This window comes from Sardina pilchardus, chromosome 23 (assembly GCF_963854185.1).
Source record: "Sardina pilchardus chromosome 23, fSarPil1.1, whole genome shotgun sequence".
NCBI lineage: Eukaryota > Metazoa > Chordata > Actinopteri > Clupeiformes > Clupeidae > Sardina > Sardina pilchardus.
Genome location: NC_085016.1, coordinates 24247929 through 24262928, shown reverse-complemented (window position 1 = coordinate 24262928; position 15000 = coordinate 24247929). Strand labels below are relative to the sequence as shown.

The following is a 15000-nucleotide window of genomic DNA, read 5'->3' as shown; positions in this document are numbered from 1 at the left end:
CTCCTCCTGGTGCGCGTGATGCCCAAAGAATTTTAATACAATCCAGAGATCAGCTGGCCTCTTGCTCTACCACCCCCACACCTCCTCCTCCTCCTCCTCCTCTTCCTCCTCACCTTCTCATCACTCTCTCTCTCTCTCTTTCTCCTCTTTCACTCTCTCCCTCTCTCTCTCTTCTTCTCTCCTCTCCTCTCCCTAATCTCTTCTTCAGTCACTTATTCTCCCCTATCTTCTAGTTTCATGTACTTGAATAATGAAGTATTACTTTAATTTAATATAATAATATAACTACAATGCAACAATTAATGCTGCAATTGATAATAATACTACAGCGTTCATCTCAAAACAGAGTCTGTTGTGCGTATTCACACATCAAATAGCGGATACTCTGAACTCCCTCCTACCACCTTTCTCAACTCTCCTCCTCAGTCTCTCCAAAACACACACATACACACACACACACACACACACACACACACACACACACACACACACACACACACAGACAGATACACACACACACACACACACACACAGACACACACACACACATAAACACAAAAACACACACATACACACACACACACACCACAACACAGAAACACACACAGAGAAACACACACACACTCAGACACACACAGCTGTGTCTCGTCTCACAGGGTTCCGATTAGACGGAGTTGCGAGTCGGAGAAGTGGGCATGGCAGCGTTCCCGAGCGCCCCCAAACCGCCTCCGATAACGAGCGTCGGAGCGTCGGGGCCCTTCAATGCGCTCATGGAACATTAGCCACTTAAGACAGCAGCGAAGCGGCACGCTACGCCACGCCACGCACTTACTGGAAGCCTCCGGAAAAAAAAAGAAAACGCTCCGCTCCGCCACGCTAATGAGAAACATTGCGTCCGAAAGAATTTAAGACGCCGCCGCCGCCGCTCGTTTTTCCGTGCGGTATTAAAGACAGGCCTCGCCGGCAACCCAAGATCAACTGCGGCCCTCTCAGTTATCACAACAGCTAATGAAGCTAATTAAGCTTTTTTTAAAAGCCGCTCCGAGCCAGCGGTGCGTTTTACGACAGGAAAAAAATGTTGATTTTAGACCCTTTTTTTTTGCCTTTTCGAATATAAAAGGAGCTGCGGGAAGAACAGAGAAGAGAGGCCTTGCCGTGGAGCGCGTTTGGGCGTAATCGGGCCAGACAGCCTGTAAATGGGCAGGTCTTTAACGGAGCCTCGCCGCTGTGAAACACTCCGATCTGGTTACATGTCCTCGCTGCACGGAGGCACCTCTCGTAAAGACGGCTGTGTGTGTGTGTGTGCGTGTGTGTGTGTGTGTGTGTGTGTGTGTGTATGTGTGTGTGTATGTGTGTGTGTGGGTGCACACTGTACTCAGTTTCAAAGCAGACAGACACAGACCCGCACTGACCACATCTTCCTCTTGGTGCTGAGTGAGAGAATCCAGTCATCCAACACACACACACACACACACACACACACACACACACATACACGCACACAAGCACAAATGCACACACACACACACACATACACAAGCACACATACACACACACACACACACACACACACACACACATACACAAGCATACATGCACACACACACACACACCCAAGTCAAAACCAATGTAACAGGAATTCATCTACACAGACACAGCTCCCTGTGGCCAAACACACACAGAGAGATACACACAACAGATGCCCTTAAACTGAAAATACACAAAGACACACGCGCCAATGTTACACTGCATAACCCAACACACACACACACACACACACACACACACACACACACACACACACACAGCAACCCACCCAAGGGTCCCTGTTCATGTTCTGTTCTCTGTCTCTTTCTCACTGTTGTTTTTAGCCTGTTATTGCTCTCTGAGCCCTGTGTGTGTGTGTGTGTGTGTGTGTCAGTGTGTGTGTGTGTGTGTGCGTAAAGAGGAGGGGGGGGCAGATGAGAAGAGTGTGTGTTTTCTCTGAAGCCACACTGCTCAGCAGACAATAGGCTGTGTGTGTGTGTGTGTGTGTGTGTGTGTGTGTGTGTGTGTGTGTGTGTGTGTGTACACATGCATACTGTATATTACATTCGTGTGCAAATGTGTGTATGTATAAGTATACTGGATTTGTCTGATTATGCTGTGTGTGTGTAAGTAGTTATGTGTTTGTATATGTGTGTGTGTGTGTGTGTGTGTGTGTGTGTGTGTGTCAGTATGGTGCTCCAGCAGAGGTAAAGGCTTCTCCCAGCTCTGTCAGCTCCGCTTTATGTCGGGGCGCCATTTCCCTCGCACACACACACACACACACCACACACATGCACACACACACACACACACACACTCACACACACACTCACACACACACACTCCGTCAGCTCTCCTAGTTCAAAGAGCGCCTAGCTGCAGGTCTTTGTCGAAAGCCCAGTTGGATATCTTTTATGTTGGAGATGTAGGATTTCTTGGGATGACTTTGATTAGTTATTTATTTCACTTCTCCTGTGTGATAGTGCCAATATTTTACACCAAACTGCTCGGACCGCTCTGAAATTCATGTTACTTTATTGTAGCGCTTTCGCCTTTGAAATTTATTTCTCTGCAAAAAAATAAGTCAGTCAGGCAAGCAGGCACAGATTTTTCTGAAGTTCCTCTTTTTTTCTCTTTCTCTCTCCTCATCCCCCTCTTCTCTCTCTCTCCCTCTCTCCCTTTTTCCCATGCAGCCCCCCAGCACATGTTCCCGACGTTCCACACCCCCATTCCCATCGACATGCGCCATCACGAGGGCCGCTACCACTACGAACCGCACGCTCTCCACGCCATGCACGGGTAAGTCTTCCTCTCCTTCTAGAACGTTCTTATCCATTGAATAAGTCCCGCACACTGTCCGTTACGTTACACATTCGGAAATGGACAGTGTGTGGGACTTCGTCAATAAGTATCGCTGGTAACCCTTACCTTGTCTGACGCACCTGTCCTGACAAAGAGGTGTGCAGAAGTGCTTTGGAACTGAGTAACACACTCTTATCTGACAGCCACTGAGGTTCACACAAGCAGCCTCGCTGATGTCACACTTACCGTCATTTCACAACTATTAGCCGCAGCTTATGCTTTGATTTCGCAAAATTTCTTCAGCTATGAGGTTAATACACAGGGTTAATTAATGTGGTATTAATATGGTTTTGTCTCTGTTAACTTGTATAAAACACTGTCCTGCGGCTTATACACAATGCGGCTAATACACAGGAAATGACTGTAACAACATGCACATTCCCAGAGGACAACAGCCCATGTCGAGTGTGTGAGGGCGTGTGTGTGTGTGTGAGAGAGAGAGGAAAGACGACGTAACAAGACAGACTACGCTGAGCTAGATGCTACACACTGCACGGGTCTTGCTCTTCGCCGCTGTAGCACATCCACTGAGAACAGGCCGTTGCTATTGGAGATTCTCAGCCCTTCATTCTAATATCAACAAAGTTAAATGAAAGGAAAAAGAGAGGATGCCCTTGGGATGTGTAGATTTCCGCCTGCGCCAGCTGAGAGCGGCGTTGGGAGCGCTGGCCAACCGAGTGCTTCATTTTCATCAAACGGCCCCGCCAGCTCCTCACTAAAGACAGGTGAAGCACATTTCTCGCCTAATGAAAACTCAATGTCAGTAAAAAGAAAGGGGGGAGAGAATGTTAACATTTCTTTTCTCCTCTCCTCTTTACTCCCTCTCTCTCTCTTTTTTATTATATGGGCTAAGCTTTCGTGATTTGGCTCAAATCAGCCGTCAGGCCGGCAAGGCCAACAGCCATACTCTTTCAATTAGCTCCACTCTACAATAAGACATCAATCATGTGTGTGTGTGTGTGTGTGTGTGTGTGTGTGTGTGTGAAAGGGTGCAATACATGCAGGCCTTCTTTCTCTTTCACTGGAAACACCCAACTACATGCTGTAGCCTAACCTGCCACCAAGACGTCAATCTGTCATAGTCACATACACACACACACACACACACACACACACACACACACACACACACACACACACACACATCACCCCCAGGCCATCCATGTAATGAAAGGCATATTTTGTGTGTAACATATCTGTGTTTAACACGGATTAATTCTTTCTTTCTTTTTTTTCTTTTTTACTAAATCCTTGCAGAACTTTGTGGTAAATCTAGAAATGTTTGTTCAGCTTTTCTTTTACGTTCTTAGAGGCTTCTGTATTTTTTTTTCATCAGGTTTTAACTTTTCTCTCTTTTCTTCTCTCTCTCTCTCTCTTTCTCTCTCCGGTTTTCTTTTTCCGCATCTTCTCTTCTTCCTCTTCTTGTTCTTCTTCCTCTTGTTCTTCCTCTTCTCCGAGAGAAAGTGTGTCGGCTCAGGGGGTAGGTTTATCTTAAAAAGCGGGCTAGTGAATAAATCAATAGAATTCAGGATGCAGTTGCTCTTACATTTAAATTCACAGATTTGATGGTGATGCATACGCTACGGTGTGCCTAGCCGCAGCCCAGCCATTCATCACACGGAGTCGCGCGAGCGCGGGGGGGGGGGGGGGGTGAGCGGGTGTGTAGGGGGGGGGGGGGACCTGTCTGCCGCCGTGGCCACCTTGATTAATGTGATTTGATCTTGACAGTGCAACCCTAATTCATCAAGGCCTTGATCGGGCTGTCTCTGCCGCGCGCCGCAGCCAAATTCATCTAATTACGCCGGCATTGCGCAGCAAATTAACTGTGCTGTCATTTGTCGCGGTGGCTGGCGCCGCGTCGTTCTGCTCTCCTGGCGGCGGGTCGGGGGGGTGGGGTGGGGGGGGTCAGCGGCGTGAGTGTCTAACATGACGTCCCCGCGCATCGCTCTCCATCATTGTTTGCATATAAGCGTAATGAGGGGGCTGCTTATTTTGTCAAGGCTGACACGGCGCAGACTGGAAGCTTTCCCCGTTGGGGATCCACCTCCGGCAGCTACGCTATGCTACGCTATGCTACGCTATGCTACGCTCCAATCCGCTCCATTGCGCTCCGCACTACTCCTCTGTAGTCGGCTTTTTACATCTTCATTTCATTTGTGCCATTCGGTGGCGCTGTGGAATGACAGCAGGCCCACAATGCACTTGGGGCGTCCCATCAGAGAGCATGCTGGGAAAGAAAAGGCCCATGTGTGAGAGAACACCTACATGAGAATAAACAGAGAGAGAGAGAGAAAGAGACAGAGGGGGAGAGAGAGGGAGGGAGAGAAAGACAGAGACGGAGTTGAGAAGTGAAGGAGCTAGAGGTGTGAATAGACAGAAGAGGAGAGAGAGATGAGGAGAGACAAGGATGAGTGATATAAAGGAAGAGAGAGAGAGGGAGAGAGGGCAAGGGAGAGAGGGAGAAAGAGAGAATTAGGGATAGAGAGAGAGAGAAAGAGGGAGAGGGAGATGTGAAGAGAGGATGATGTAAGGTAAAGAGAGAGGGAAAGAGGGAGAGAACTCCCCCTCCCTCCATATGCTGCTAATGAAGAGCAGTCTAAACACTAGTTCTGTACAGCCGCAAAACACTCAGACCTCCGCACAACACACACACACACACACACACACACACACACACACACACACAAACACATGCAGACACAAAACACTCAGCACTCCAGCACGTGTCTCACATGATGAGAGTGTGCTGAAAGTCGACACAAAGAAGGCTGAAAGAGGGCCTCCTGAAATGTTTTGAAATACACAAAAAATACACTAATTGTCTCAACAAAATACAACAATTATTACCTGAACAAAATGATGTTTCAGAGAGTACCAAAACAAGTAAAGTTGATTATGGGTTCATCTTACTGTAAGGTTCAACATTTGCTTCAATGAATAACTTCCACTGGAACCCGTTACAGTCGCTGAACTAGTTTAGCTTTAAGTGACGTGCTTTCTTTTAGAAGTTTTTATATACATTCTTCAGATTCTAAACAAGCACATCACTTATGTTTGTTTGGGTCTGGAACTGTGTCTCATCTACACACAAAACAAAAGGCAGACAGGGTTTCCAGCCAATCAATCTAAGCCATGTACCGCCGACAACCACAGAATACTTTGATTATAAATAAACCTTAAAACAAGAGTAATATTCTGATTTCTATCGAGGGCAGGTTTTCAATCCAGGCCCAGTTGGATTTAAAAATGATGCACTCTTCCATTCGAAGTCAAGTTTGTGTGTGTGTGTGTGTGTGTGTGTGTGTGTGTGTGTCAAGTTTGGCTGCGAACGGCAGAACAGCAGAATGTGGCTCAGGCAATCAGCTATTCATCAACCGTTATTGCAAAATGATCACGCCGCGTGACAGCATAATACGGATCGTTGTGCTGAGGAGCGAAAAAGAAAAATCGCACAATCGGATCACAATGTCCCAAATTCTGGTTCCTATCTAGGTCGTTATGAGCTCTTTGTGTCTAGTGGCAGAGTGGGGGTGAAAAAAATCCCAAAGTATTGTTCTGTTGAAGTTTGGGACGAGAAGGAGGAGGAGGAGGAGGAGGAAGAGGAGGAGGAGGAGGAGGTAGCAGGGCACTCCTCGTGATGTGAAGGCTTCTTAAAACCTACTGGAGGTGTGTGTGTGTGTGTGTGTGTGTCTCCCCCACGGTGGACACTGTCATTTATCTAAATCAGAGCAGCAGCCCCAAGGTACAGACGACTGTGTGTTGGCCTGTTATTCATCTCCTGTGGTTGGTTACAGTGTGTGTGTGTGTGTGTGTGTGTGTGTGTGTGTGTGTGTGTGTGTGTGTGTGTGTGTGTGTGTTTGTGTGTGTGTGTGTGTGTGTGTTTGTGTGTGTGTTTGAGTGGGGGTGAGGCAAGGCCAACAAACAAAAACAGAAAAATGAAGGCATCCTCCCACCTCCCCAAACAGAAACACACACACACACACACACACACACACACACACACACACACACACTATCTCTGTCCCCCTATAACCAGCCTCAGACAGACAGTCATGAGCCCAACTCCACTAAGAGCTTCAGGGCCTCATCAGTAACGGACAGCAAAACTAGGGGCACCACCATCCCATAATAAAAACAACGGACCGTACCCCCCTCTGCCCCCCCTCCCCCCCATGCCCCTCCGTCTCCCGCCTAACAGCGTCCTCGGACAATAGGTGAGAGTGGGCACCTGACTGGGTTGGCACGTCTCCGAACAGGTGCTCCGTCCATCTGGTGGGCACAAAGGCGCGGGTGACATGGATGCGGCTTACAATGGCTCCCGACAGGTGCCCGTTGGTGTGCCCGCTCGAAAAACAATAGGCTGGCATCATCTCTCAATGATCGCCCCGTTAAAACAGAGAGAGAGAGAGAGAGAGAGATAGAGAAAGAGAGAGGAGGTTGGCATCATCTCTCAATGATCGCCCCGTTAAAACTGAGTGAGAGCGAGAGAAAGGAAGAGAGAGAGAGAGAGAGAAAGAGAGAGAGAGAAAAGGTTGAATGGAAACTGGGCGCTGGAGGTGTGAACTGCGCCGCGCCACATCGAGAGAGATAGAGAGATAGAGAGAGAGAGAGAGAGAGAGAGAGAGAGAGAGAGAGAGGGAACGCAGCAGCGGCAGACTAATGAACCACAATTGAGCGCAGCAGAGATTTCACACAATGAGCAGAGTTAACAATTATGCATCATGACTGCTATTAAAACGCCATTCAGCGCCACAACAACAGGAGCAGTTAGCGCCGCGGTCGTCCCCCCAAAACAAGCGACATTAGCCGGAGTGCGCGCGCCACAAGGTATCAATTTAGTCGAGTCGAGAGAGACCCCGAAGGCAGAATACAGCGTCCCAGTCTATTCATCACCTCATGTGGAGCTATTAGTTAGAGGTCTTTTTCCTCTCCATCTCTCTCTCTCTCTCTCTCTCTCTCCATCTCTCTCTCTCTCTTTCTCTCGCTCTGGCTGTGGACGGATCTGTTTGTCCGAGTGGACGGGCATAAAAGCTTCAGGGGCATTACGCTGTAGTCTGGCACAGAGTGACGGCTGCCTGCTGACCAGACATCCTCCGGTCAGGGCAGTATGGCATGGCTGAGGTAGTGTGTGTGTGTTTGTAGGTGTGTGTGTGTGTGTGTGTGTGTGTGTGTGTGTGTGTATTTTTATGTATTTGTGTGTGTGTGTGTGTGTTGAGGGGTGGGGGGTTGGTGGGTCTCGTTCCTCTGAGGGTGGTTGGGGTGGGGTGTGGGGGGGGGGGGGGGGGTCGGAGGTGAGAATCCCCCCACCCCTGTGATCTCACGTTAGGCCTGGCGCCAAAGTCCAGGTTATGCTTCAGTGATTGGCTTTGTGGGGGCCAATCTCCATGGCAACCCCTTAAACTCCCCCCACCCCCCCAACACTAGCATCCGGCCGAGAAGCTGAGCCTCCCTCAACCCCACCCTCCATATCCAGCTTTAGGCTGTGGCTGTTGGACGCAAGTCTCGCTTCAACGTTCGTGTTTATGCAAGACTGAAAAAATGACCAAATTTGTTTATTCATTTAGCTGCAAGCAATGCCAAGGCATAACATCTGAATTCGGTTTGATACTGTACTTTCATAAAAAACTTCCTGTAGACAAAAAGCTGTTGAGGGCATTTTAAACTTTTCTTCAACAAAAGATTCACTATGTCAAATTCAGCAAATGTCTCCGCACAGTCCTTGGAGTTGACCTTTTCGGTGTATAACTCCACTGTTTGTACATACTCCTGGATGTGTATATGGAACGAAACAATAGCTCAGACCTACAGTAGCCATAAACAATTCCAGCCAATCAACATGTTGCTTCTGGAGGGGAGAGGTATAATTTGATTGATTGATGAGCTCAAGTATAGCAGAGAATATCTTTAAGTGTTAACCTGAGGTGATTTGATAATGGTGTATGTGTGTGTGTGTGTGTGTGTGTGTGTGTGTGTGTGTGTGTGTGTGTGTGTGTGTGTGTGAGAGTGTGTGTGTGTGTGTGTAAATGCATCCAGTGTGTGAAGGCTCCCCTGGCTTCTCACTTATCCAATTACATCACTGACCAAAACCTCTCAGTGATTCAGGAGAAGTTTCCCCAGTGCACACTCTTGTGAATACTTGCTTGTCTGGCTGTCACTCGAAGGACACCCCCCCCCCCCCCACACACACACACACAAACAGACTCACACCGCCTGGAAGATTGACATCATCAACATGCGGTGCAGTGGAGTGGCTACATCACGAGCAGTCATTAAAAATGGGCTGCAGAAGGAGTTTAATAAAAGTCTGGAAAGAGAGGGAGAGGGAGAGAGAGAGAGGGAGGGAGGGAGAGAGACCCAGCCTGAGCCAAAGTTTGATTCATCCGGAGAGAGACAGAGCACAGAGTATCCTCCCAAAGAGAGCGAGATGATCCTCTTGTGGACTGTCTCCCTCATTCTCTCTCGCTCTCTCTGCCTGTCTCACTCTCTGCCTGCCTGTCTGTCTGATCTCTCTATCCATCCCTTCTCTCTCCTCTCCATCACTGTCTCTCTTTCCTCACGGTCTCTCCCTCTCCCTCTCCCTCTCTCTCTCCCTCTCTCTCTCCTTCTCCCTCTCCTTCTCCCTCTCCTTCTCCCTCTCTCTCTCTCTCGCTCTATCCCTCCCTCTCTGCTCCTTTCCCATGGCAGAAAGTTGGCGACGGTACAAGACTACTAGTCTGCAGCCACTTTACTGGAGGTGCTCTGAGAAGGGGCCAATCACAATGTTCTGGCCCGGGGTCAATCGCGATGTTTTAGGCCGGGGTCAGATGTGGCACTCCGGGGCGGGAGGAAGCCGCCGCAGTGAAAGCGACTGGACCACAGCTCCGCATGTCCTTTCAGGCCGATGTACGATCAAGTGTGATACGGGGGCACCACAGACCCAGGTGTCCCTCTTGAGCGGTGTGATATGGGGGCACCACAGACCCAGGTGGCCCTCTTGAGCAGTGTGATATGGGGGCACCACAGACCCAGGTGTCCCTCTTGAGCAGTGTGATATGGGGGCACCACAGACCCAGGTGTCCCTCTTGAGCAGTGTGATATGGGGGCACCACAGACCCAGGTGTCCCTCTTGAGCAGTGTGATATGGGGGCACCACAGACCCAGGTGTCCCTCTTGAGCAGTGTGATATGGGGGCACCACAGACCCAGGTGTCCCTCTTGAGCAGTGTGATATGGGGGCACCACAGACCCAGGTGTCCCTCTTGAGCAGTGTGATATGGGGGCACCACAGACCCAGGTGTCCCTCTTGAGCAGTGTGATATGGGGGCACCACAGACCCAGGTGTCCCTCTTGAGCAGTGTGATATGGGGGCACCACAGACCCAGGTGTCCCTCTTGAGCAGTGTGATATGGGGGCACCACAGACCCAGGTGTCCCTCTGGCAGGTCCCATGGGCCCTCACCACAGGACATGGGCACACATGTGGGTCTAAACAGGGGCCGGGGCTTCGCCACACTTTCCCACCGACCGCACGAACACAGTGCCCTGAAAACAGCTGCTCTGTGTGGCCTGCGAACCATCAAGCCCCGTCATGTAGCCGCGAAAGAGAGAGGGAGGAAGAGAGAGGGAAAGGAGAAAGAGAAAGAAAAGAGGGAGAAGAAAACAGGGAAATGAAAAGAAAACTCTTAGACGGCCAAGTCTAGCTCATTAAGTCTCCACTTGAGTGTAATCAATGTCATTTTTGGCAAAAGCGAAAGCAAAAATGAGAGAGAGAGAGAGAGAGAGAGAGAGAGAGAGAGTGAGAGAGAGAGGGAAAAGAAGATCATGTGTGAGAATGAGAGATTTTTTCCTCCATGTTATATTACAAATTAATGCATTGTTCATTGTTCTTTGTGTGTTGGCAGTGCCGTATCCAAATAGTCTTGCTAATAAAACAAATTTGAATTTGAGACAGAGTAGGCATGTGTGTGTGTGTGTGTGTGTGTGTGTGTGTGTGTGTGTGTGTGTGTGTGTGTGTGTGTGTGTGTGTGTGTGTGTGTGTGTGTGTGTGTGTGTGTGTGTGTGTGTGTGTGTGTGAATGAGTGTGTGTGTGTGTGTGTGTGTGAATGAGAGAATGGGGGAAAGAGTGCCTTGTTTGAGCTCTTTGGCTGGCCTGCTTAGTGTATCATACTAATAAAACAACTTTGAATTTATTTGAGACAGAGAGAGTTTGTGAGAGTAAAAGTGACTGTGTGTGTGTTAATGAGACAGTGAGTGTGTGTGTGTGTGAGTGTGTGAGAGAATATCCTATCCGAGTCCAGCTCAGGACAGGCCTGTGGTCCTCACACACCTCACACACCCAAGGGAAAGCAGCGTTCATACAAACATGGACTCACACACACACACACACACACACACACACACACACACACACACACAGAGAGAGAGACTGTATACACATACACAGGCATCCAGAGGAAAGCAGTGTTCATACACACACACACATCAGATTCTACACACACGAGTATGTGTGTGTGTGTGTGTGTGTGTGTGTGTGTCATGAAATCATTCCCTTCCGGCGCTGCATACCCAGCCGATCAGGTGCCCACCCAAACCGCAGCACTGCTAAATGACCCCGGTCTCCACGGCGATCTCCGCCTCAACCTGTCGGCCAGATCAAAGCCGCACTGAGCCGCACACAGGATCATCATCAGACATGATCTCAGATTCCCCACAGCCACGGAGAGAGAGAGAGAGAGAGAGAGAGAGAGAGAGAGGGAGAGAGACAGGGAGAGGGAGAGAAGGAGATATGTATATATAGAGAGAGAGAGGGAGAGGAGGAGACATACAGAGAGCGAGGAGGAGGAGGAGAAGAGAGAGAGGGAGAGAGAGAGAATAGGAAAGCAATGAACTTCAACTTCACTGATTAATGACATCTTTTCAGGCACAGACCTGATTAGGCTGCACAGACTCACACACACATACACACACACACACATATGCCTCAGGTTCGCGACCTGCATGAGCGTCTGACAATGGAGAGAAATCTGTTTCAACAGGATTACAGTGTCTGTAAGTGTGTGTGTGTGTGTGTGTGTGTGTGTGTGTGTGTGTGTGTGAGCAAGTATATGAGTATGTGTGTGTGTAGTGTGGGAGTGAGTATCTGAACGTGTGTGCGTACTGTATGTAACATGAGAGCGAGTGTATCAGTGTGTGTGTGTGTGTGTGTGTAGCATGTGAGCGAATATATGTATGTGTGTAGCGTGTAAGTGAGATTCTGAAAGTGTGTGAATGTGTGTGTGTTGCGAGCCTGTGTCTGAGAGTGTGTGTGAAGCGTCTGATCCTGCATACAGTATTTGTTTGGGTGAGACGAGGAGAGTGTGTCTCGAGGCGAAAGGCTTCTCTGTATCAGCAGAGCATAATTCACCAAGAGCAGCTCCAAACATTTAGACATGTGGTGAGGAAGAAGTGAGGGGGAGGAGGAGGAAGAGGAGAAGAGTAGTTAAATAAAGCCTCACGTTAGAATAGAGAAATAGTATCAGCTGTGTGATTAACTTTATCCGGAACCTTCTCCTCTAAAAGGGGACAGTGTTACAGAAACGGTGTCTTTGAAGTAGTCACTTTTGCTATGACTTCACTGCAATGACTACTCTCTCTGTGAACATTAAGTGAATGTTATTGTAACATGCACTGCATGTACAGTATGTCTTTGTGTGTGAGTGTGTATGTACTGTATGTGTGTGTGTGTGGGTACTGTATGTGTGTGTGTGTGTGTGTGTGTGTGTGTGTGTGTGTGTGTGTGTCTAAGTTTTAAATACGTATTATTAACCACTCTCACACACTCACTCAGTGAGTGTGTGTGTGTGTGTGTGTGTGTGTGTGTGTTGACATGTGCTATTAACTTCTCCCTCTCTCTCCCTCAGTGTGTGTGTGTGTGTGTTTATATGTGCTATTAACATCTCCCCCCCTCTCTCTCCCTCAGTGCCCCAGGTCTGGGGGGCAGTCCGGTGATCTCGGACATCTCTCTGATCCGCTTGTCCCCGAGCGCGGCGGAGCCGGCCTTCGCCCACCCGCACCCCTACATCAGCCCCCACATGGAGCACTACCTGCGCTCCGTCCACTCCAGCCCCACCCTCTCCATGATCTCCGCCGCACGAGGACTCAGCCCCGCCGACGGTAACACACACACAAGCACACACACACACACACACACACACACACACACACACACACACACACACACACACACACACACACACACTCACACACACACACACACATACATACATACAAACATACACACACACTCACACACACACACACACATACATACATACATACATACCTACATACACACACACACTCACACACACACACACACACACATGCATACACACACACAAGCACACACACACACACACACACACACACACACACACACACACACACACACTCACACACACACACACACATACATACATACAAACATACACACACACTCACACCCACACACACACATACATACAGTACAGGTCAAAAGTTTGGACACACTTTCTCATTCGGACACCCCTTCTTTATTTTCATACTATATGACTATGAAAATTGTAGATTCATACCGAAGGCATTAGAATTATGAATTAACACATGTGGAATTATATAGTTAACAAAAAAGTGTGAAACAACTGAAAATATGTCTTATATTTTAGGTTCTTCAAAGTAGCCACCTTTTGCTTTTAATACTGCTTCGCACACTCTTGGCATTCTCTTGATGAGCTTCAAGAGTCACCTGAAATGGTCTTCCAACAGTCTTGAAGGAGTTCCCAGAGATGCTTAGCACTTGTTGGCCCTTTTGCCTTCACTCTGCAGTCCACACGGTGGTTGGAACCAAAGGTCTCAGATTTTGACTCATCAGACCAAAGCACAGATTTCCACTGGTCTAATGTCCTTTCCTTGCGTTCTTTAGCCCAAACAGGTCTCTTCTGCTTGTTGCCTGTCCTTAGCAGTGGTTTCCTAGCAGCTATTCTACCATGAAGGCCTGATTCAGGCAGTCTCGTCTTAACAGTTGTTCTAGAGATGTGTCTGCTGCTAGAACTGTGTGGCATTGACCTGGTCTCTAATCTGAGCTGCTGTTAACGTGCAATTTCTGAGGCTGGTGACTCGGATGAACTTATCCTCCGCAGCAGAGATGACTCTTGGTCTTCCTTTCCTGGGACGGCCAGTTTCTTTGTAGTGCTTGATGGTTTTTGCGACTGCACTTGGGGACACTTTCAAAGTTTTCCCAATTTTTTGGACTGACTTGCCTTCATTTCTTAAAGTAATGATGGCCACTCATTTTTCTTTACTTAGCTGCTTTTTTCTTGCCATTATACAAATTCTAACAGTCTATTCTGTAGGACTATCAGCTGTGTATCACCCCTGACTTCTGCACAACACAACTGATTCCCAACCCCATTTATAAGGCAAGAAATCACACTTATTAAACCTGACAGGGCACACATGTGAAGTGAAAACCATTTCAGGTGACTACCTCTTGAAGCTCATCAAGAAAATGCAGAGTGTGTGCAAAGCAGTAATCAGAGCAAAAGGTGGCTACTTTGAAGAAACTAGAATATAAGGCATATTTTCAGTTGTTTTACACTTTTTTGTTAAGTACATATTTCCACATGTGTTCATTCATAGTTTGATGCCTTCAGTGTGAGTCTACAATGTCAATAGTCATGAAAATAACGGAAACTCATTGAATGAGAAGGTGTGTCCAAACTTTTGGCCTGTACTGTACATACATACATACCTACATACACACACACACTCACACACACACACACACACATGCATACACACACTCACACACACACACACACACACACACACACACATACATACATACATACATACATACATACATCCAGTACACTAACACATTCACACACACATACATACACACATACATACATACATCCAGTACACTAACACATTCACACACACATACTGTACATACACACATACATACATCCAGTACACTAACACATTCACACACACACTTATCTGCTGTACACACATTCAAACTTGAGAACAGAAAACCCTAAGTCACTCCGAGAGAATAAAGAATGAAAAAGTTCCCTAACCTGAAGAAGTACCCTGACGCTCCCTCAGAGTAA

At 48.0% G+C, this 15000-nt stretch overlaps 1 protein-coding gene across 1 annotated transcript in view; it reads left to right on the top strand.

Annotated features, from left to right (window-relative positions):
- gli2b (GLI family zinc finger 2b) overlaps positions 1–15000 on the top strand; it is a 105671-nt gene that overhangs the window by 57462 nt on the left and 33209 nt on the right. Inside the window, exons 3-4 of the mRNA XM_062527682.1 lie at positions 2721–2826; positions 12825–13018. Coding sequence (XP_062383666.1) covers positions 2721–2826; positions 12825–13018 — 300 coding nt within the window. The remainder of the gene's footprint in view (positions 1–2720; positions 2827–12824; positions 13019–15000) is intronic.